At 43.3% G+C, this 22,651-nt stretch overlaps 1 protein-coding gene across 3 annotated transcripts in view; it reads right to left on the bottom strand.

Moving 5' to 3' along the window:
* The window catches only part of ZYG11B (zyg-11 family member B, cell cycle regulator), a 76,700-nt gene that overhangs the window by 23,842 nt on the left and 30,207 nt on the right, over window positions 1-22,651 (bottom strand). For all 3 annotated transcript variants that reach the window (XM_036348935.1, XM_036348936.1, XM_036348937.1), the window contains exon 3: window positions 9,522-10,276. In XM_036348935.1, coding sequence (XP_036204828.1) covers window positions 9,522-10,276 — 755 coding nt within the window. The remainder of the gene's footprint in view (window positions 1-9,521; window positions 10,277-22,651) is intronic.

Below are 22,651 nucleotides of genomic sequence, written 5' to 3'. Positions count from 1 at the left end.
GAGATACTGATATAGATAGATATAGATATAGATATATAGATATATATATATCCTATGTAATAAAAGCCTAATATGCAAATCGACCGAACGGCAGAGCGACTGGTCATTATGATGCGCACTGACCACCAGGGGGCAGATGCTCAACACTGGAGCTACCTCCAGCCTGCAGGCCCCAGGTGAGCCAAGGCGGGTGCCAGCAGGGGGCCCCCGATCACCCCACAGATCAGCCCTGATCACCAGCTAGGCCTAGGGACCCTAAGTGTGCACGAATTTCATGCACAGGGCTTCTAGTACATTATATAGGCTCAGACCCTACTATGAGCCTGTGGGTAAAATTTTCTACATTGCACCTAAAATAAATCTCAATTTATTTAATATTATCTATACGGTCTTGCCTTGGGATTAGGCTTTTATCTAACTCTTAAGGTAACCCTCTCCCCCTAACATACAATGTTATAGCCACATGGACTATTTTCCTGATCTTTCAATAAGCCAAGCTCTTTCCCAGGAAAAGGCCATTAATAATAATAAAAGCGTAATATGCTAATTAGATTGGACATCTTTCAGGACAACCTTATGGACGAAGCTGGGGCTGCAAGGAAAGCCCAGGTCCCAGGTGCCAGAAGGAAGCTGGTGCCGGCAGCCGGGGGAAGGAAGGCCTACTCTTGCATGAATTTCATGTATTGGGCTTCTAGTTATTTATAATATCCTCTCACTGAAATCTTCCTCTCTTTCTTTGACTAATTTCTACTCAACCTTCCCAATTCAAGTTAAACAATACTTCTTTAGCAAGGCCTTCTCTGACCTACCAATCTAAGTCAGATCCCTCTGAAACATCTTTTTCATAGCCATTATCATAACCACCCCTCCCCCAACTACACTGACCCATTCACCACTGTATCCCAACAGCTGGCATTATGTGTGCCTCACAATAAAAACTCAGTAAGTATTCATCACATAAATGTATAAATTAATTTTCCTGATTTATTAAGCTCTCAGTCAGCATCAAGAGGTTCTCTTCAAAATTAAGACCATCTAGGAATTTCCCATTTACAAAGGTTAATACACTTAACTTAAACTATGGTTCATGTACCATTGGGTAACCAAATGTACATAATAAGAAGTGGCTCTTTATAAAAGTAATCCAACTAATAAGTGAAAGAGAAATTATTAGAATAGCACCATAATCTCCAATGAATTAATGGAACTAGGTATTAAGTTTCAACACCTGTTAACATCACAGAATAGATAACAACCAGACATTATATACTTCCTTAATGAAAGAGCATGATACCTTAAGGGTCCTTTCAAATATATCAAACATGAGTGTGATTAAGTTTCCCATCCAGCTACCAATCTGTATAAAATTCAAACACAGGGAAATATGCACCAAGAGTATACAGTCGTGAAAATCCAGATTGAGGGAAATTCTACAAGTCAAAAAAGCTGGATTCTTTAATAGACAAATCATAAGGAAAAGAAAGGAATGGAGAGGGAACCTGTAAATTAAAAGACACTCAAAAGACAAAATTTTGAAAAATGGACAAGATTAACTAGAGATAAATAGTTGGGTCATAACACTATATATAAAAAAGCAAGGACATAATTATTATTATAAAGTCAGAATAGAGGTACTTTTATGAAGAAGGAGGGAGTTGTAATCAGAATTGGACATATGGAAGAGCTTTAGGGTAGTTGACGAATTTCTATTTATTAATCAGAGTGATGGTCTCAAATGTGTTCACCTTATTTTCACTCACTAAGCTATACATGTGTTATTTATGGTCTTTGTATCCATCTTATTTTATAATAAGGTTTAAAAATATGTAAAAACAAAAAACAAAAACAAAACCCTGTCATTCAGAGAGATATAATCTCATTAAATTGGAAGACAGGTATTTTTTGGCAGTAACATTATGCAGGTTGAAACAAAAATAAATACTTAAAAAATATATTACTCAGAAACTAGGTTTTATATGAACATACAGTATTTAGGTAGGAAATGCAGCTTTGAGGAAATGAAGGCTGCATCATGACTGACATTTCAACCATTGATATGATATGCTACAAGATCTAATATAAACTAGACTATAGTACTGATGTGTGCCAAGTGACACAAGGGCACATACCAAGCATTTGTAAGATTGTAGAAATAACAATGCTATTTCTTTACAAAATGTTTTAAAAACTATTTATATACTAGAGGCCTGGTGCACAAAAATTTGTGCACTCGGGGGAGGAGGGGGTCCCTCAGCCTGGCCTGTGCCCTCTTGCAGTCTGGGACCCCTTGGGAGATAACGACCTGCTGGCTTAGGCCTGCTCCCGGGTGGCAGAGGGCAGGCCCAATCCCTAGGTGCAGCCCCTGGTCGGGCTCAGAGCAGGGCCGATTGGGGAGTTGGGGCGCCGTCCCCTGTCATGCACAGAGCAGGGAGATTGGGAGGTTGTGATGCCACACTCAGTCACACTCAGGGTAGGGCCGATTGGGGGGTTGGGGCACCGCCCCCTGTCACACTCAAGGCAGGGTCGATGGGGAGGTTGCGGCGCCACCCCCTGTCACGCACAGAGCAGGGCCAATCCGGGGTTGGGACGCTGCGCCCTGTCATGCACAGAGCAGGGCCCATCAGGGGGGTTGGGGCTCCGTACCCTGTCACACACAGAGCAGGGCCCATCAGGGGTTTGGGGAGCTCCCGCGTGTCACGCACAGAGCAGGGCAGATCAGGGGGTTGGGGAGCTCCCCCCTATCATGCACAGAGCAGGGCCCATCAGGGGGTTGGGGAGCTCCCCCCTGTCACGCACAGAGCAGGGCCCATTAGGGGGTTGAGGAGCTCCCCCCGTCACTCACAGAGTAGGGCCGATAGGGGAGTTGGGGCACTGACCCTGTCACACACAGAGCAGGGTGGATCAGGGGGTTGGGACGCTGCCCTCTATCACCCACAGAGCAGGGCCGATCAGGGGGTTGGGGCGCCGCCACTGTCACACTCAGGGCAGGGCCGATGGGGAGGTTATGGCTCTACCCCATCACACACAGAGCAGGCCCTGTGGGGGCGGGGGGGGGAGGTTGGGGCACCGCCCTCTATCACCCACAGAGCAGGGCCGATCAGGGGGTTGGGGCACCGCACCCTGTCACACACAGAGCCACAGGGCGATCAGGGGGTTGGGGAGCTCCCCCGTATCAGGCACAGAGCAGGGCTGATCAGGAGGTTGGGGCGCCTTCCCCTATCACGAACAGAGCAGGGTGCATAGGGAGGTTGTGGCCCCGCCCCCCTGTCACACACAGAGCTGCAGGGCGATCAGGGGGTTTGGGCGCTGCCCCCTGTCACGCTGATCCTGGTGCCGGGAGGCCTCGCGGCTCCGCTGATCCCGGTGCTGGGAGGCATATTACCCTTTTACTATATAGGATAGAGGCCTGGTGCATGGGTGGGGCTGGCTGGTTTGCCCTGAAGGGTGTCCTGGATCAGGGTGGGGGTCCCCACTGGGGTGCTTGGCCAGCCTGGGTGAGGGGATTATGGCTGTTTGCAGCTGGTCACACACCCTTCAGGGTGGGGGTCCCCACTGGGGTGCCTGGCCAGTCTGGGTGAGGGGCTGAGGGCTGAAGCTCCCAACTGCTCCTTTTTTTCTTTTTCTTTTTCTTTTTCTTTTTTTTTTATTCTGGGCCAGCTTTAGCTCTGTTCCAGCTCTGAGGCCTCTGCTGCTGAAAGCAGATATCTGGTTTGTTTGGTTCTATAATCAAAACAATATATAACTCCAGCTCTGAGATCCTGGCGGGCTGAAAGCAGGTTTCTGGGGTTTTGTTTAGCTTCTATATTTGTTACAATGTTTCAAACTGCAGGCTCAGAGGCCAGCAAGGCAGGCGGGGAACGTTGATTTCCTCCGTCACTGAAGCAAGCAAGCCTCATGTTAGTTTCAAGATGCCTGGCTGCCGGCCGCCATCTTGGCTGGCAGTTAATTTGCATATCGCCCTGATTAGCCAATGGGAAGGGTAGCGGGCGTACACTAATTACCAGGTTTCTCTTTTATTAGATAGGATAATATACATGCATACACATTGGTCATGACTATGTATTCACATATATAAGCAGTAATTGAATAATAAAATTTTTCAAGTGTTCACCTCTTTTTAATCACCCTGAACCTTTTCTTACATTCTCTTAGATTTGGAAACACACTGAAATATTATGTGAAACAAAAAAGATTGTAAGGGGGAAATTACTTAACAATGATTTCAGTCAGATTTCATTTACCACAATTGGTTGATTCCAAACAGCTTTATAATATCTTATATAAAATATAGCCTCAAGTTTGCATGAGAACCACAGCTTGGTAGATAACCCCAGAGTCTGGGAATGAGGTGCCCCATAAATCTAAGAATCCTAATTGTGGAGAAGTAGAAGGTTCAAGAAATGGATTGTGACAAAAGAGCAAATTGAATGGGGGAATTGTGATGACAGAGTTGGAAATTCTATGGCAAAAAAGCCCTCTGTGTTGGGACTAGGAAGGGAGAGAAAGAAGTAAGATACTCAAATAGAGACAATGAGATGTAGTGGAAAGATACACACTAGTACTTTGGAATCAAATAGTCCAAGGATACAGTGTCAGGGTCTGATGTCATCTAGTTGTGAGCCTTAAGAAAACCATTCCCTCTCATTGAGTCAAGAGATCAAAATAAGTAATATATATGTAAATGCAAAAATACCCTCCCCCCCCCAAAAAAAACCCCCACAACCTCTTCTTATAACTAACTGACCACTCAGAGTACCATATACGCAATGTCTTATAAAGAATTCTAGGGAGTCACACTGTCTCTATTTCTTGCATCCTTCAGCCTGGCCTAAAAAACTCAGGAATGTAAAGCCAAAAAACCAGTCTCAACTAAGTTAAAGCATCACAATAATGAGACAATCATTTCAGACAAGTTTTTCATCAACTTTGCTAAGTTAGACAATTCTGAAAAAGGAGATATGGCAACATCAGCTCTTCTCCCTTAACATGACCTATTATTTTCCAGTTTTCAAATCAGTAGTCAAATAATGTAAAAAGGACATAAATTTTTGTATTTAGTTGAATAAAGGGCAAAGATCCAATAATCTTTATCTTAAAAAATATTTTTTAAAAAATGATTCTCTTTGGCTGCATATTAATCACCTACTCAGCTTTAAAAAATACTGAAGCCTGCGTTCTACCTCCCTGTGATTCTGATTTACTTGTTCAAGTTTTCCAGGCTATTCCTTTTTTTTAAATCCTCAACCAAAGATATTTTTTCTGACTGATTTTTAGAGAGAGCAGAAAGGAGGGAAGGAAGGAGGGAGGAGGAGCAAGGGGGAGAGAGGGGGAGAGAGGGAGTGAGAAGGAAAGAGAGAAACCATCCATGTCAGAGAGACACATCAATTGACTGCCTCCAGCACCCACCCCAACTGGGGTCAGGGATCAAATCTGCAACCCAGTTATGTGCCCTTCACTGAGAATTGAATCCTTAGGTGTGGGCTAATGCTCTAACCATCTAGCAACACTGTTCAGGGCCCAGGTTATTTCTTTTCAATTAAAATTTTTTTCCAGCTTTATCAAGAATAATCTTGCCAAAACCGGCTTGGCTCAGTGGATAGAGGGTCGGCCTGCGGACTGAAGGGTCCCAGGTTTGATTCCGGTCAAGGGCATGTACCTGGGTTGCAGGCATATCCCCAGTAGGAGATGTGCAGGAGGCAGCTGATCGATGTTTCTCTCTCATCGATGTTTCTAACTCTCTATCTCTCTCCCTTCCTCTCTGTAAAAAATCAATAAAAAATATATTAAAAAAAAGAATAATCTTATCTAATAATAGACAAACATGGTAATTAACCATACCTCCGCTACACTTCCCACTGGCTAATCAGGGTGATGTGCAAATTAACTGCCAACGAAGATGGTGGCCGGCAGCCACACAGCTGAAGCGAACAGGAGGCTTGCTTGCTCCAGTGATGGAGGAAGCCAAGGTTCCCCGCCTGCCACAGCTCAGCTCTGAACTGCACTCTAAGCAACAATGTTGCAATTATAGAAATTAACAAACCCAGAAACCTGCTTTCAGCCAGCCGACCTCGGAGCTGGAGCTGCAACAAAATTTCAATTACAGAAAGTAAATAAATCCCAGAATAAAAAAAGAAAAAAAGGAGAGGCTGGGAGCTTCAGTTGCAGGCTTGGCCCACCTGAAAATGGCTCTCAGGCCCTCATCCAGACTGGCCAGGCACCCCAGTGGGGATGCCCACCCTAAAGGGGGTGTGGCCAGCCTGAAAACAGCCCTCAGCCGCTCATCCAGGCTGGCCAGGCACCCAGTGGGGGCCCCCACCCTGAAGGGGGTGCAGGCAGCCTGAAAACAGCCATCAGCCCCTCATCCAGGCTGGCTAGGCACCCCAGTGGGGACCCCCACCCTGAAGGGGGTGTGGGGAGCCTGAAAACAGCCATCAGCCCCTCACCCAGGCTGGCCAGGCACCCAAGCGGGACCCCCACACTGATCTGGGACACCATTCAGGGCAAACCAGCTGGCCCCCACCCGTGCACCAGGCCTCTATCCTATATAGTAAAAGGGTAATATGCAAACTGACCCTAACAGCAGAAAGACTGGGAATGACTGGTCACTATGACACACACTGACCACCAGGGGGCAGACGCTCAATGCAGTAGCTGCCCTCTGGTGGTCAGTGAGCTCCCACATGGAGGAGCTCTGCTCAGCCACAAGCCAGGCTGATGGCTGCCAGTACAGTGGTGGTAGTGAGAGTCTCTCCTGCCTCCTCAGCAGTGCTAAGGACGTCAGACTGCAGGTTAGGTCTGCTCCCCGCTGGCAAGTGGACATCCCCCGAGGGCTCCTGGGCTGCCAGAGGGATGTCTGATTGCCAGCTTAGGCCCAATTCCCTGGGTAGCAGGCCTCAGCCAGCAGATGGTCATCCCCCGAGGAGTCCCAGACTGTGAGAGGTCACAGGCTGGGCTGAGGGACCTCCCCCCCCCACCGCCGAGTGCACAAATTTTTGTGCACCAGGCCTCTAGTCTATAATAATAAAAGCATAATATGCTAATTAGACCAGACAGCCGAACAACCTTCTGGAGGTCATCCTTCCAGACAAAGCCATGGTGGCAGGGGCCAAGGCAGAGGCGGTTAGGGGCAATCAGGCAGGCAGGCAGAGGCAGTTAGGGGTGATCAGGTAGGCAGGCGAGTGGTTAGGGGTGATCAGGCAGGCAGGCAGAGGCGGTTAGGGGTGATCAGGCAGGCAGGTGAGCAGTTAGGGGTGATGAGGCAGGCAGGCAAGTGGTTAGGGGCAATCAGGCAGTCAGGTGGGTGGTTAGGGCTGATGAGGCAGGCAGGCAGAGTGGTTAGGGTGATCAGGCAAACACAACCACATAGCATATAATATTTGGTTGTCTGACTCCCTCACTAAGTTACAAGCTCCATGAGGGCAAGATCATATTTGTCTGGCCTCATGATCAAAAACCCATGTCCAGCACAGTATCTAGTGTACAGAGACACCTGATAAAATATTTATTGAATGAATGAATAAAAAAGAGTAACTCAAATCATTTTCTACATTCTATTTTTTAAAGTCTAAATTTATAAATAACCTAGGAATTGAGATATTTATAAGATATTTATAATTAACCTTGCCTTTTCCTTTACTGAAATCAATGATGGTTGCTCAAAAAAGATACCTTGCCATTGTAACCATAATATTCACTTCTAGGCCATCTCTGACACTACTCCAGGTCAGATAAAAGAATGCTTCTGCTTAAATGGTAAAGGTAATAAGGGGGGCGGGGGGCAATGTGGCTCTGGAGTAGACATGTAAATCCAGATGTTGGTTCTAATGAACAATAAATCATATAATTTCTGAGTCTATGTTTGACATCTATAATATGGGATTAGTACCTATCAATAGAAAGCATCTATCTAGGATACAATATATATTAGAAAAATATTAGTTTTCCTTAAATTTGTCATATTCTTTTCTTCAAGGTCTGACTCAGATACCATTTTCTCTATCAAGCCCCAAATTCTCCAGCTAGAGGAAATTTCTCCTACTCTCTTATAGCAACTACTAGAGGCCTGGTGCACAAAATTCGTGCATGGGGGAGGGGAAGGTCCTCTCAGCCCATCCTGTACCCTCTCCAATCCGGGACCCCTCGGGGGATGTCCAACTGCCGGTTTAGGCCTGATCCTGGGTATCAGGCCTAAACTGGCAGTCGGACATCCCTCTCACAATCCAGGACCGCTGGCTCCTAACTGCTCACCTGCCTGTCTGCCTGATCGCCCCTAACCGCCTCTGCCTGCTGGCCTGATCGCCCCTCACTGCGCCCCCTGCCGGCCTGGTCACCTCCATCTGCCCCCCTGCCGGCCTAGTCACCCCCAACTGTCCCTCTGCCGGCCTTGTTGCCCCCAACTGCACCCCCTACTGGCCTGGTCACCCCCAACTGACCCCCTGCCGGCCTGGTCGTCCCACGCAGCCTACTGTTCAGTCGTTACTGTTACTGTGATGGCGTCCTGGACAATTTGCATATTCCTCTATTATTAGTATAGATAGCTATCCTTGGCTTTATAGTTCTTGTTTTTTTTGTGACCAAACCATCACCATTCCTATCAGACTAAGCTCCTATAGCTTTTTCATCTTTGAATGCCAAACTGTATTAAGTTCAATAGATGCTTGCTAAACTGAGTTTAAAACAGGTATAAGAAACCTAAGAAAAGCAAAATTTTACCATTTCTGCAGTAGATTTTTTTAAAATTTTCTAAATCTCTAGGCTTTCTAGGGCCTACTATGTGACTTGTACTTTACATATGTAATTATTAATCTTCAAAAGAATTCTGCAAGATAGGAATGATATCCATTTTATAAATAAAGAAATGTAAACTCAAAAAATGACATCATAGCTTGCTCTAGGTCAGTGATGGCGAACCTATGACACGCGTGTCAGAGGTGACACCGAACTCATTTTTTGGGTTGATTTTTCTTTTCTTTTTTTAAAAAAATATATTTTATTGATTTTTTACAGAGAGGAAGGGAGAGGGATAGAGTTAGAAATATCAATGAGAGAGAAACATCGATCAGCTGCCTCCTGCACACCTCCTACTGGGGATGTGCCCACAACCAAGGTACATGCCCTTGACTGGAATCGAACCTGGGACCCTTCAGTCCGCAGGCCGATGCTCCATCCACTGAGCCAAACCGGTTAGGGCTGGGTTGATTTTTCTTTGTTAAATGGCATTTAAATATATAAGATAAATATCAAAAATATAAATCTTTGTTTTACTATGGTTGCAAATATCAAAAAATTTCTATATGTGACACGGCACCAGAGTTAAGTTAGGGTTTTTCAAAATGCTGACACATTGGGCTCAAAAGGTTCGCCATCACTGCTGTAGGTCATAAAGTAAGCAAGCTGGGATTTTTGTTAGGACTCTGACTCTAAAGCAAGGTCTATATATTATTAGACACTCATCTTAATGGAGTCTTATATAACTAAGACATTAGACAACTTGACAAAACAATACACTTTTAAAGTCTAACCTTCAAATGCCCTTCGCCTGTGAGGAATTCAGAGTAACCAGCATCAGTGGCCAGCAAACCTACGAACTGCATACTGGGCCGTTGTTGTATAAAGGCTTCAACAGCTTTATCTGTCACATGCTTTCTCCCAGAAACGTCCAGGGAGACCAGGTTGGGTAGGATATCTTTTTGTTCTAATAATCGAAGAGCTATGTCTGATGTAAATTGCTTATCATCTGATATATCAAGATGATTCAGATATTTTAGTTCTCGAACAACATCCAGTATCTGAGTAGTTGTCATTTTTAAACATTTTAAGTGATGCATGGTTAGAGACTTGAGTCGGTCTTTGCAGGCCAGCAGAGCCGTGATGTCTGTAATTGAGGTGTTAGAAATATCCAGGCTCTCTAATCTTGGCAATGAGGCAACTTCAGCCAGGTCTTCATTGTAAAAGAGAACGTTGGTGATGCTTAACGCTCGAAGGCCAGAAAGCTGGTTGAAGCACCGCTCGTAAGGATCTTCAAGGGACAGAGTTAATGAATTCAGCACCAGGCACTGGAGATTTTGCTGGATCCATTTATTACTGCCAAGCCCGCTGATGATGTCTGTAATCGTGATGTCAGCATTCACACCTGTTGCATCAAGTTCCACTAACTTGTGATGGCAGAAGGCTTTCCGAAAAGCAACAGCAGAGATCTTGGCTTTGCGAATGCAAGCTCTCTTTAAGCGCATCTGGTTACCCCTAAAAATACCTACAGTTCCATCATTCAGGAGACCTGGAAAAAAAAAAAAAAGAGCAGCACTTCAACTTCAAAAAATGGTTAAAACTTCCAGCATTCTTTACATTTCCAAAGCACTCCCATGTGACAATGTTTCATTTAATATATATATAACAATTGAGCTAGGTAAAAATATTATCTATGATTTATAGGTGAGTAAACAAGGGCTTAGAAAAGTGACTTTCCAAGATACCAGAGCTAGCAAGTGGCAGACTCAGGACTGTGGTACACGTTACTAAAACTAACATCTGGTTCTTCTCATCTTCCTGAACACATGGACAACTACATTTCCCAGAACACCCTTGGAGTTAGATGGGGTCATGTCCCTAGTTCTGGCAAATGGGCTGTAACCTGAAGCACCTGAGACCCAGTACATAATTTTTCATTCTATCTTTTCCTGCTATATGACAAATGAGGAGCCTTCAAATTCTAGACAGTTAACCTTTATTAGAGTGGAGCTTCCATCAGCCTATGTCCTAGGGTGACCATGGAGCAGAACCCTCCATGAATTTGCAGCATTTAGGCATCATGAATGAGGTCTAAACTTTGTGTTATACTACTAGTTCTGGGGGGGTAAATTTGTTAGTAATGCATTTCTAGACTATCCCTTTAAGTCACTATAACACATTATTAAACACATATCTACATATAAATATAGTTAGCACATATGTCTATAGTTCATTATTAAACTACTAGCTAACAAGATCTAAAATATTATTAAAAGGATCGAGAGCAGTGGTTCTCAACCTTCCTAATGCCGCGACCCTTTAATACAGTTCCTCATGTTGTGGTGACCCCGCAACCGTAAAATTATTTTCCTTGCTACTTCGTAACTGTAATTTTGCTACTGTTATGAATCGTAATGTAAATATCTGATATGCAGGATGTATTTAGGCGACCCCTGTGAAAGGGTCGTTCGACCCCCAAAGGGTTGCGACCCACAGGTTGAGAACCGCTGATCTAGAGGTTATAGTCCCTCCCTGTCAGATGAACTCAAATAAAGTGAGCACAGTAACCTCTTGAAGTCCCTAAGAGATAAAAAAATAATAATAATTTGTTATACCAAGAACTAGTAAGGTTTCAAACTGAAAAAAAGAGATAATCTATAAATTCAATGTGAGATAATAAAAATGTTAAAATTATTTGACAAATATTTTAAAGGAGCCACCATAAAAAACGCTTAAGTGGGCAATTACAAACATGCTTGAAACAAATTAAAAATGGAAAGCCTCAGCAAAAAAATAAAAGACCTTAAGAAAAAACAAATGGAAATTTTAGAACTGAAAAATACAGTAATAGTTGGGTTCAACTAGAATGGAAGGAACAGAGGAAAGAATCAGTAAACTAAGAGATGAAACAATAAAAATCACTCAAATCTAAACAGAAAAAAAAATACACTGAAAAAAAAAATGATCAGAGCTATTTGTGTTATTGAATTCCCAGGAGAGGAGAAAGAGGGCAGGGTTGAAAAAGTACTAAAAGAAGTAATAGCTATAGACCTATGAGAATGCTCAAATAAAATATTGTAATAACAACAAAGGCTGGAAAGTATGTGGAGAAACTGGATCTGTCCTATATTGCAGGCAGGAGTGTAAAATGGTACTACCACACTTAAAACAGTTTGGCATTTTTCTTAAAATCTAAACATACAACTATCAAACAACCCAGTAAGAGCACTCCTGGGTATTTATCCCAGTGGATGAATGGTTATACAAACAGATGTACTTGATAACATAGACTACTACTCAGAGATAAAAAGAAATGATTGATATACATAACAATCTGGAGGAGTCTCCAGAATAAATCCCAAAAGGTTATATACTGAATGATTCCACATATATAACATTCTTGAAATGACAAAATTACGGAAATGGAGAACAGAAATGGTTGCCAGAGTTTACGGAGGGGGAAGGAGAAAGAGAGAAGTAATTGTGGCTATAAAAGAGTAACATGGCCCTTGCTGGTTTGGCTCAGTGGATAGAGCATTGGCCTGTGGACAGAGAGGTCCCAGGTTTGATTCCGCCAAGGGCACATGCTGGGGTTGTGGGCTTGATTCCCCGTAGGGGGCGTGCAGGAGGCAGCCAATCAATGATTCTCTCTCATCACTGATGTTTCTATCTCTCTCTCCCTCTCCCTTCCTCTCTGAAATCAATAAAAATATACATTAAAAAAATAAAAGGGCAGCCCTAACCAGTTTGGCTCAGTGGATAGAGCGTAGGCCTGCGGGCTCAAGGGTCCCAGGTTCGATTCCGGTCAAGGGCATGTACCTTGGTTGTGGGCACATCCCCAGTAGGAAATGTGCAGGAAGCAGCTGATTGATGTTTCTAACTCTCTATCCCTCTCCCTTCCTGTCTGTAAAAAATAAATAAAATATATATTTTTAAAAAAAGGGCAACATGAGGGATCCTTGTGGAGATGGAAATTTTGACCATATCAATGTCAATATCCTGGTTGTGATACTGTACTATGGTTTCACTACCACTGGAGGAGGATATCATCTGTATTATTTATTACAACTTCATGCGACTCAACAATTGTCTTAAAAATACAAAGTTCAAATCCAGTTTCTCTAATTTTAAAGAGATCACTGAAGAAAATTTGTAAGTGTTGACATGGAATTAAGGGAATTCCATTTCATGGTTTCAAATTTCTTGCTAAGAATAAATGACAGAAGATCTGAGAAGAGCAAAAAACATCTGAAACAATTATTAAGAGCACTACTAATGATCAGAGAAAAACTCAAGAATTCCTGGGCAGTGCTGAGGAGACTTAGCTTTATATTACTGAACTGCCTCCTCATCATTCAGGTCTCAGCCTAATTATCACCTCCTTGAAAAAGCTTTCGTTCATCATCCAAGCTAAAGTAGATGCCTTCCCCCCCCCGCCTGAAAACGATGTTCTTTTTCCCTCAGAGAATCTATCACAAGTTGTAATCCTATATGTTTATTATGTCTCTGACTGGACTATACACCCCATGCAAGCAACATTTGTGTTTAATATTGTACACTCAGCACCTGACATAGTGCCTGGCATGCAACAGGTGTTCAATAATTACCTCCTCTGGCACGTCCTTCTTAAAAATTTTATTTCTATTGAGCCTCTTCTGCACTCATTAGTAACTCCTTTCACACTAATGTTAAAGATTTCTGTTAAGAATGCTTGTAAAAAACAAAAATGGGAATAGACACTTAGTTAAGATCAATGTTTACCTTGTTTATGCCACAAATTAAATTTTCATATATTTTTAAATGTTAGTATTGTTTTTACAGCTCAAATTTCAGGCTCCTAAGTTAATTACTGATTTTAATCTTAGTGACTATCACAGTGCCTTTGGATATTGTATACATACATTTAGTAAAATGGGTTACCCCTTGATTATTTGGGTCAGTGTACATTAAGTGAATTTTTCTAATTACAAAGTTTAAGGGTCTATAATTCAAATTAATGGAATTAAAAGAGCAAAGAAATTTTAAAAAAGGAAAAAAGAGAGACTGAGATTTAGAAACCAGTCCTGTGTTTGAGTCCTGGTTCCAATATTTATTTGCTATTTGACACCAGACAAATTACTCCACAAATCTAATATTTCTAATCTGCAAAATGTGATTCCGCCAAGGGCACATGCTGGGGTTGTGGGCTTGATTCCCCATAGGGGGCGTGCAGGAGGCAGCCAATCAATGATTCTCTCTCATCACTGATGTTTCTATCTCTCTCTCCCTCTCCCTTCCTCTCTGAAATCAATAAAAATATACATTAAAAAAATAAAAGGGCAGCCCTAACCAGTTTGACTCAGTGGATAGAGTGTAGGCCTGCGGGCTCAAGGGTCCCAGGTTCGATTCCGGTCAAAGTCACTTAGTGACTATCACAGTGCCTTTGGATATTGTATACATACATTTTGTAAAATGGGTTACCCCTTGATTATTTGGGTCAGTGTACATTAAGTGAATTTTTCTAATTACAAAGTTTGGGTCTATAATTCAAATTAATGGAATTAAAAGAGCAATATTTCCTTCACAGGGATTGCTGAAAAAATGAAATAAGACAATATACATAAAAAGCACTTTGCAAATTGAAAGCACTATACAAACATCATTAACTATATTTGAAAGAAATCTTTCTAGATCTTTTCCTTCTTTCAAAAATAAATATACTGAAGAATCATTTGTCTTTTTCCATGACCAATAATTGTACTTGCTACAATGTATTTAAGCTAAATTTTCCTTTGCTGTCATTCGATCTGCTTGGATTGTAGTTGACAGCCTGCCCCTTCAGATTATCAATTCTTTTTGGTTTTGCTTTGTTAATGCTCACATGATATTTTTTTAAATTGCTTTTCAGAATAGTGGAAAGGAGAGAAAAAGAGGGAGAGAGAGAGAGAAAGAGAGACAGAGATCAATGTAAGGGACACATCGATTGGTTGCCTCCCACAGGTGCCCCTACCCAGGCTGGGGATGGAACCTGCAATTCAGGTACTTGCCCTTGACCAGGAATCAAACCTCAGACCCTTACTGAACAGCCGACGCTCTGACCACTGAGCCATGCCATCCAGGGCAGATGATCAATTCTTAATTTTCCAGGGTCAAAGAATCAATGTTCTAAATGAGGGTTCCTCAATGAGTTCTTTCAATGAATAAAATACAGAAGCATTAATGCAAGGAATTTGCCCCAAAGCATTTTTTATTTCTTTCTGCTTTAGTCTATGGATAGCTGAGGTAACCAGCAATATGACTTCCAGATAAATGGGGTATTCATCTGGGACTATAAACCCTCAATCATTTAGAAAGTCTATTTAGTTATTCAAGGATGTAATCCATGTTTCAAAGGTTTCAATTTAATCCCATACCTGAACATGTCACAGTGTATCAATTTAGGTAAGGTAGGCAGTATAACACAGACACATTAACATTAGATGGCAAAATTCTTATTCTGATTCACAGCTCACAAGTGCACATTTCCTGGAAAATTTTGAGCACTGAGACACAGATAGAATGAACAGAAATTATGGTAAGAAAATTATAGAGAGAAACCAAGATGGCGGCATAGGTAAACACCGGAGTTTGCTGCCTCGAACAACCACTTCAAAAATACAACTAAAAGACGAACGGACATCATCCAGAACCACAGGAAGGCTGGCTGAGTGGAAGTTCCACAACTAGGAGGAAAGAGAAAAGCATACCGAGACTCAGAGGAGGCGCAGTGCTGAAGTAAAATACTAAGGTGCGGAGTGCATGCGGAACAGGCTGGCGGTTGAGGGCGCGGTTGTCGTTTTCAATCGGGAGGGAGTCTCAGGCTCTGAGCTCCAGTTCTGGGTGAGTCTCTAGGGACCCAGACTCATACGGGAGAAGCGGGACTGTCTGGCATCGCTCAGAATCCTACGGGAGCTTTCTCTCTGTGGGGCTTGCAGCGATTACTGGGACACTGAGAAGCAGAGCCTCTGAGGGCAAGACTGAGAGCAGCCATCATTGCTAACCCTGCCCTGTTGATCCCGTGGGACCCGCCCTGCCCAAGCCCTGCAGGGAGACTTTTGCTGGATAGCCTCAGGCAAAGGCTAGATTAGCACCTCTCTAGAGATCCAGGAGCCAGGAAGCCCAGAGGTCATAGTGGGACCATCCAGTTTGCAGCTCCGTGAAACCATAAAAGACACACTCAGGGGGCAGACTCAGTGAGCACCAAAGCCCCATTGAAGCAAGTCTAGCCCCAGAGGGGTGTCTCCAGCACAGAAGTTCTCCCACTGCAGACACAGCTGATTCTCACAGCCAATTGGCCTGGAGGTCAATTCCTCACAGTGATAACTACAACAATCAAGGCTTAACTACAACAAGACTGTGCACAAAGCCCACAAGGGGGTGCACCAAGAGTGTCTACCTCAGGTAATTGGGACACTTAGCACAGAAAGGCACTCTATCGACACAGCGAAGCATAAAAAATGCCGAGACAAAGAAACAGGACAAAAACGATAGAATTGGAGGAAAGCAAACTGTTGGATATAGAGTTCAAAACCACACTTTTAAGGTCTTTAAAGAACTGTCTAGAGCCGCTGATAAATTTAATAAGGCCCTCGAAAAGACTGGTGAGACCGCTGATAAATGTAGTGAGATCTTCAAGAAGACTGGTGAGACCGTCGATAAATGTAATGAGATCCTCAAGAAATCTAATGAGACCCTCGATGTTGTGATAAAGAACCAACTAGAAATTAAGCATACACTCACTGAAATAAAGAATATTATACAGACTCCCAACAGCAGACCAGAGGAGCGCAAGAATCAAGTGAAAGGCTTGAAATACGAAGAAGCAAAAAACACCCAACCAGAAAAGCAAAATGAAAAAAGAATCCAAAAATACGAAGATAGTGTAAGAAGCCTCTGGGACAGCTTCAAGCGTACCAACATCAGAATTATAGGGGTGCCAGAAGATGAGAGAGAGCAAGATATTGAAAACCTATTTGAAGAACTAATGATGGAAAACTTTCCCTACCTGGTGAAAGAAGTAGACTTACAAGTCCAGGAAGCGTAGAGAACCCCAAACAAAAGGAATCCAAAGAGGACTACACCAAGACACATCATAATTAAAATGCCAAGAGCAAAAGACAAAGAGAAAATCCTAAAAGCAGCAAGAGAAAGAAAATCAGTTACCTACAAGGGAATACCCATATGACTGTCAGCTGATTTCTCAACAGAAACTTTGCAGGCCAGAAGGGAGTGGCAAGAAATATTCAAAGTGATGAATACCAAGAACCTACAACCAAGATTACTTTATCCAGAAAAGCTATCATTCAGAATTGAAGGCCAGATAAAGAGCTTCACAGATAAGGAAAAGCTAAAGGAGTTCATCACCACCAAACCAGTATTATATGAAATGCTGAAAGGTATCCTTTAAGAAGAGGAAGAAGAAGAAAAAGGCAAAGATACAAATTATGAACAACAAATACACATCTATCAACAAGTGAATCTAAAAATCAAGTGAATAAATAATCTGATGAGCAGTATGAACTGGTGATTGTAATAGAATCAGGGATATAGAAAGGGAATGGACTGACTATTCTTGGGGGGGGAAAGGGGTGTGGGGGTGAGGGAAGAGATTGGACAATAATTGTGCACCTATGGATGAAGACAGTGGGTGGGGAGTGAGGGCGGAGGGTGGGGTGGGAACTGGAAGGAGGGGAGTTATGGTGGGAAAAAAGAGTAACTAATATAATAATCTGAACAATAAAGATTTAATTAAAAAAATAGAAATGAACCACTTACAAGGTCAAAAAAGAAAAAAAGAAAATTATAGATCTCAGAGAGAACCAAGATGGCGGCATAGGTAAACACCTATACTTGCTGCCTCTCACAACCACATCAAAATTACAACTAAAAGGCAGAACAACTACCACCCAGAACCGCGGGAAAGCTGGCTGAGTGGAAGTTCCATAACTAGAGAGGTGAAGAAAATGCATTGAGACTGGTAAGAGGTGCGGAGGCACGAAAAGAGCTGGCACCTGGATGTGCTTCACTTTTAATTGAGAGGGAGATACAAGCTCCTGCTTGCTCTGAACTCCAGTTCTGGGCGAGATTCTGGGGGACCCAGACACATACAGGGAGAAACTGGACTGTCTGGCATTGGGACAGGAACGTGAGGGTGGCTTTCTCTCAGAGGTGCTCACAGCGAGCATTGTTCCTGCACGGGGGCGCGGGATGTGGAGACCCAGGGAACTCTCTGGTGCAGGGCTGACTGGCAGCCATTGCTGTTTGCTCTGCCCTGGTGATTCCCAGAGACCCTGTCCTACCTAATTTACAACCCCACCCAAGCTGTTCGCATCAGCTTTTGCATATGCATGGCCTGTCCTTTCTCTGCCTAAAACCTGTCAAACTGCAGCTGGGTCAGAGAGCCCCAGAGCTTCCAAAAGAAGGCCCAAGGCCCTGCTGGCCTTGCTTCACAGTTGGGCCTCGTCTGGGCACTTCCAAACCAAAGAGGAGGAATCTGCAGATGTCTCTGTAGCTCCTGCTGGGCGGCTCCAGACAGTGGCTGACCTTGTACCTCCTTGGAGATCCAAGAGCCAGTGTACCCAGTAGTCAGAGTGAGACCATACCGGATTACAACTCTTCACATCCATAAGAATAACACTAAGGGGCAGACTCAGTGAGCACCAAAGCCCCACTGAAGCAAGTCCTGCCCCATAAGGGTGTCTCCTGCGCAACAGATCTTCCAGTGTAGACACAGCTGGTCATCACAGCCAATTGGCCTGGAGATCAATTCCTCCCAGTGATACCAACAGCAATCAAGGCTTAACTACAACAAGACTGTGCAAACAGCCCACAAAGGGGTGCACCAAGAGCATCCACCTCAGGTGACTGGGGAGGCTGAGCCACTGGGCCCTATAGGACACCAACCACACAAGGCCACTCTATCAACTCAAGGAGACTTAGCAGCTACTCAGTACATAAAAACAAACACAGGGAAGCAGCCAAAATGCGAGACAAAGAAACAAGTCACAAATGAAAGAAATGGATGAAAGCAAAATAGTGGATATAGAGTTCAAAACCACAGTTATAAGGTTACTCAAGAATCTTCTAGAAACCTTTGAGAAATTTAGTGAGACCCTCAAGGATATGAAAAAGAACCAATTAGAAATTAAGCATACACTGATATTATTATACAGAGATCCAACAGCAGTCTAGAGGATCACAAGAATCAAGTCAAAGATTTGAAATATGAAGACGCAAAAGACACCCAACTGGAAAAGCAAAAAAAAAAAAAAGGATCCAAAAATATGAAGATAGTGTAAGAAGCCTCTGGGACAACTTCAAGCGTACCAACATCTGAATTATGGGGGTGCCAGAAGAAGAGAGAGAGCAAGATATTGAAAACCTATTTGAAGAAATAATGATGGAAAACTTTCCCTACCTGGTGAAAGAAGTAGACTTACAAGTCCAGGAAGCGCAGAGAACCCCAAACAAGAGGAATCCAAAGAGGACCACACCAAGAACACGTCATAATTAAAATGCCAAGGGCAAAAGACAAAGAGAGAATCTTAAAAGCAGCAAGAGAAAAACAGTTCCCTACAAGGGAGTACCCATATGACTGTCAGCTGATTTCTTAACAGAAACTATGCAGACAAAAAATATACAAAGTGATGAATAGCAAGAACCTACAACCAAGATTACTCTACCCAGCAAAGCTATGATTTAGAATTGAAGGTCAGATAAAGAGCTTCACAGACAAAAAGCTAAAGGAGTTCATCACCACCAAACCAGTATTATATGAAATGCTGAAGGGCATTCTCTAAGAAGAGGAAGAAGTAGAAAAAGGTAAAGATAAAAAATTATGAACAACAAATTGACAACAAATATGTATCTAGCAACAAGTGAACCTAAAAATCAAATGAATAAAAAACCTGAAGAACAGAACAGACTGGTGAATGTAACAGAATCAGGGGCATAGAAAGGGAGCAGACTGACAATTCTAGGGGGGAAGGGGTTGTAGAGGGTGTGGGAAGAGATTGGACAAAGAGCTTACACCTATGGGCAAGGTCAGTGCTGGGGGGAGGGGGGGGAAGGCCTGGAATGGGGTGGAAAACGGGTGGAGAGGAGCTATGAGGGGAAAAAAGAGGAACATCTGTAATAATCTGAACAATAAAGATTAAAAAAAAGAGAGAATTATAGATCTCAATAAGTAAAACTTCAGCATCAGGTTTATATTATTACTAGTGGCCCAGTGCACGAAATTCGTGCACGGAGGGGTGGGGGTGTCCCTCAGCCTGGTCTGCACCCTCTCCAATTTGGGACCCCTCTCGGGATGTCCGACTATCGGTTTAGGCCTGAGGATCGGGCCTAAACTGGCAGTCGGACATCCCTCTCGCAATCTGGATTGCTGGCTCCTAACCGCTCACCTGCCTGCCTGCCTGATTGCTCCTAACCACTCTGCTGCTGGCCTGCTCGTCTCCAACTGCCACCCCTGCCAGCCTGCTTGCCCCCAACTGCCACCCCTGCTGGCCTGCTTGCCCCCAACTGCCCTCCCTTTTGACCTGATTGCCCCTAACTGCCTCCCCTGCCAGCCAGCTCGCCCCCAACTGCTTCCCCCCACCGACCTGATCGCCCCCAACTGCCCCCTGTCGGCCTTCTCGCCCCCCCACCTGCCCCCCGTACTGACCTGCTCCCCTCCAACTGCCCCCAACAGCCTGCTCACCCCCAACTGCCCCCCCACCAGCCTGCTCGCCCCAACTGCCCCCCGTGCCAGCCTGATCACCCACAACTACCGTCCTGTGCTGACCTGCTTGCCTCCAACTGCTCCCCCCCCGTGCTGACCTGATCGCCCCCAACTGCCCTCCCCTGCCAGCCAGATTGTCCCTAACTGCCTCTGCCTCGGCCCCACCACCATGGCTTTGTCTGGAAGGTCTCCCGGAAGGCCTCCCAGTCTAATTAGCATATTACTCTTTTATTAGTATAGATTAATATTTTAAAAATATATTTTATTGATTTTTTTTACAGAGAGGGAGAGGGATAGAGAGTTAGAAACATCAATCAGCTGCCTTTTGCACACTCCCTACTGGGTATGTGCCCGCAATCAAGGTATATGCCCTTGGCCGGAATTGAACCTGGGACCCTTCAGTCCTCAGGCCGATGCTCTATCCACTGAGCCAAACCGGCTGGGGCTAGATTATTATTTTAAATCCTCACCTGAGGATATGTTTTCCATTGATTCTAGAAAGAGAGGAAGGGAGAGAAACATTGATGGGAGAGAGAAACATTGATCAGTTGCCTCACACTTACCCTGACTGGGGATCAAACTCCCAACCTGGATATGAGCCCTGATTGGGAATCAAACCCATAACTCTTCGATGTACAGGATGACGCTCTAACCACTGAACAACACTGGCCAGGGGAGCATCAGGTTTATTTTAATAAAGACTATTAACAATATCATTAGTCCTTTGAATTTGGTAAATAAGTAAAAAATTTGTAAATGTAAATAATTTTTAAAAATCATTATGCTATTTGCCGAAACCGGTTTGGCTCAGTGGATAGAGCGTCGGCCTGCGGACTGAAAGGTCCCAGGTTCGATTCCGGTCAAGGGCATGTACCTGGGTTGCGGGCATATCCCCAGTAGGAGATGTGCAGGAGGCAGCTGATCGATGTTTCTCTCTCATTGATGTTTCTAACTCTCTATCTCTCTCCCTTCCTCTCTGTAAAAAATCAATAAAATATATATTTTAAAAAAAAATCATTATGCTATTAGAAAAATATATTATCAATTTCGTTGATTCTTTCAGAGAGGAAGGGAGAGGGATAGAGAGACAGTAACACTGATTGGCTGCCTCCTGCACGCCTCCCATTGGGAATTAGCCCACAACTTGGGCATATGCCCTGAAAGGGAAATGAACTGGCAACCTCTTGGTTCATGGGTCAACACTCAATCACTGAGCCACGACCACACCAGCCAGGCTGATATCACCAATTTTAAAAGGATTCATGGAACATTTTTTCCAAAAACATTTTATTATGAAAATTTTTAAACACAGAAAAATGTATGAAATTTTATAAAATTGTGACAAGAATTGGCAATGTGTTCTTTTGCATATTAGTAGTATCCCCTCTTGATTATTTGAAGGTGGATATGATTTTGACAAAGAGATTAAATAATTTAGAATACTTTTTGGTGAATAATGCAGGTAATCACATTGGGGTAACACAAATGGGGGCAGCAGGTTACTTCTCTGACCCTCAGTTTTCTCATCTGAAGGCAGCTTGAAAAGAAGTAGTAGAAAACACATTTTGATCAAGCATTTAGCCTCTCCAAGTCACTACTCCAGAGGATAATTATCTAGTTAGAGTGACTTAAAAACAACTTGCATTATTTTATCTATTTAAAGCAAGCATGTCAAACTCAGGCTAACAGCCTAACAGGAGTCAATTAAACAAGGTTTAAGCTTATGTGGGCCACAAAAAAAAAAAAAGCTTCAATTTTCATAGAAACATAGGTTTATTTTGATAGAGACATGCTGAATACAAAGGGCTGAAATGAATGAGTAGTCGTTAACATAAAATAATAGAACATTTTAATAAAAATTAATTAATATTTTTTCTTGAACATTAACTTACCAGGCACTGAATAACTGCACAAATTAATAAGCATAACGCAAATAAACCTATTTTTCTTGTTCTCCAAAAGCGAAATATTTCCTGTTGCACACACCAAGCAAGTCAGTCCAAGACTAATGATGTGGCAATCAGCTACTAAAATCTTCGCTGCTAGTATTAGTGCAGAGAAATGCTGCGCCTGCGTGTAAGGCACGTAAGGAAAATGAATGCAACACAATTATAGTAATCAGTCATTAGCGAATGTTGTAGTTCATTATTAATAATTATATATAACAGGATATTGTAAAAATTAAGT

Source organism: Myotis myotis, unplaced genomic scaffold (genome assembly GCF_014108235.1).
Source record: "Myotis myotis isolate mMyoMyo1 unplaced genomic scaffold, mMyoMyo1.p scaffold_m19_p_2, whole genome shotgun sequence".
NCBI classification, from domain to species: domain Eukaryota; kingdom Metazoa; phylum Chordata; class Mammalia; order Chiroptera; family Vespertilionidae; genus Myotis; species Myotis myotis.
The sequence above is the reverse complement of the archived record's forward strand: the minus strand, read 5'-3'. Positions and strand labels throughout refer to the sequence as shown.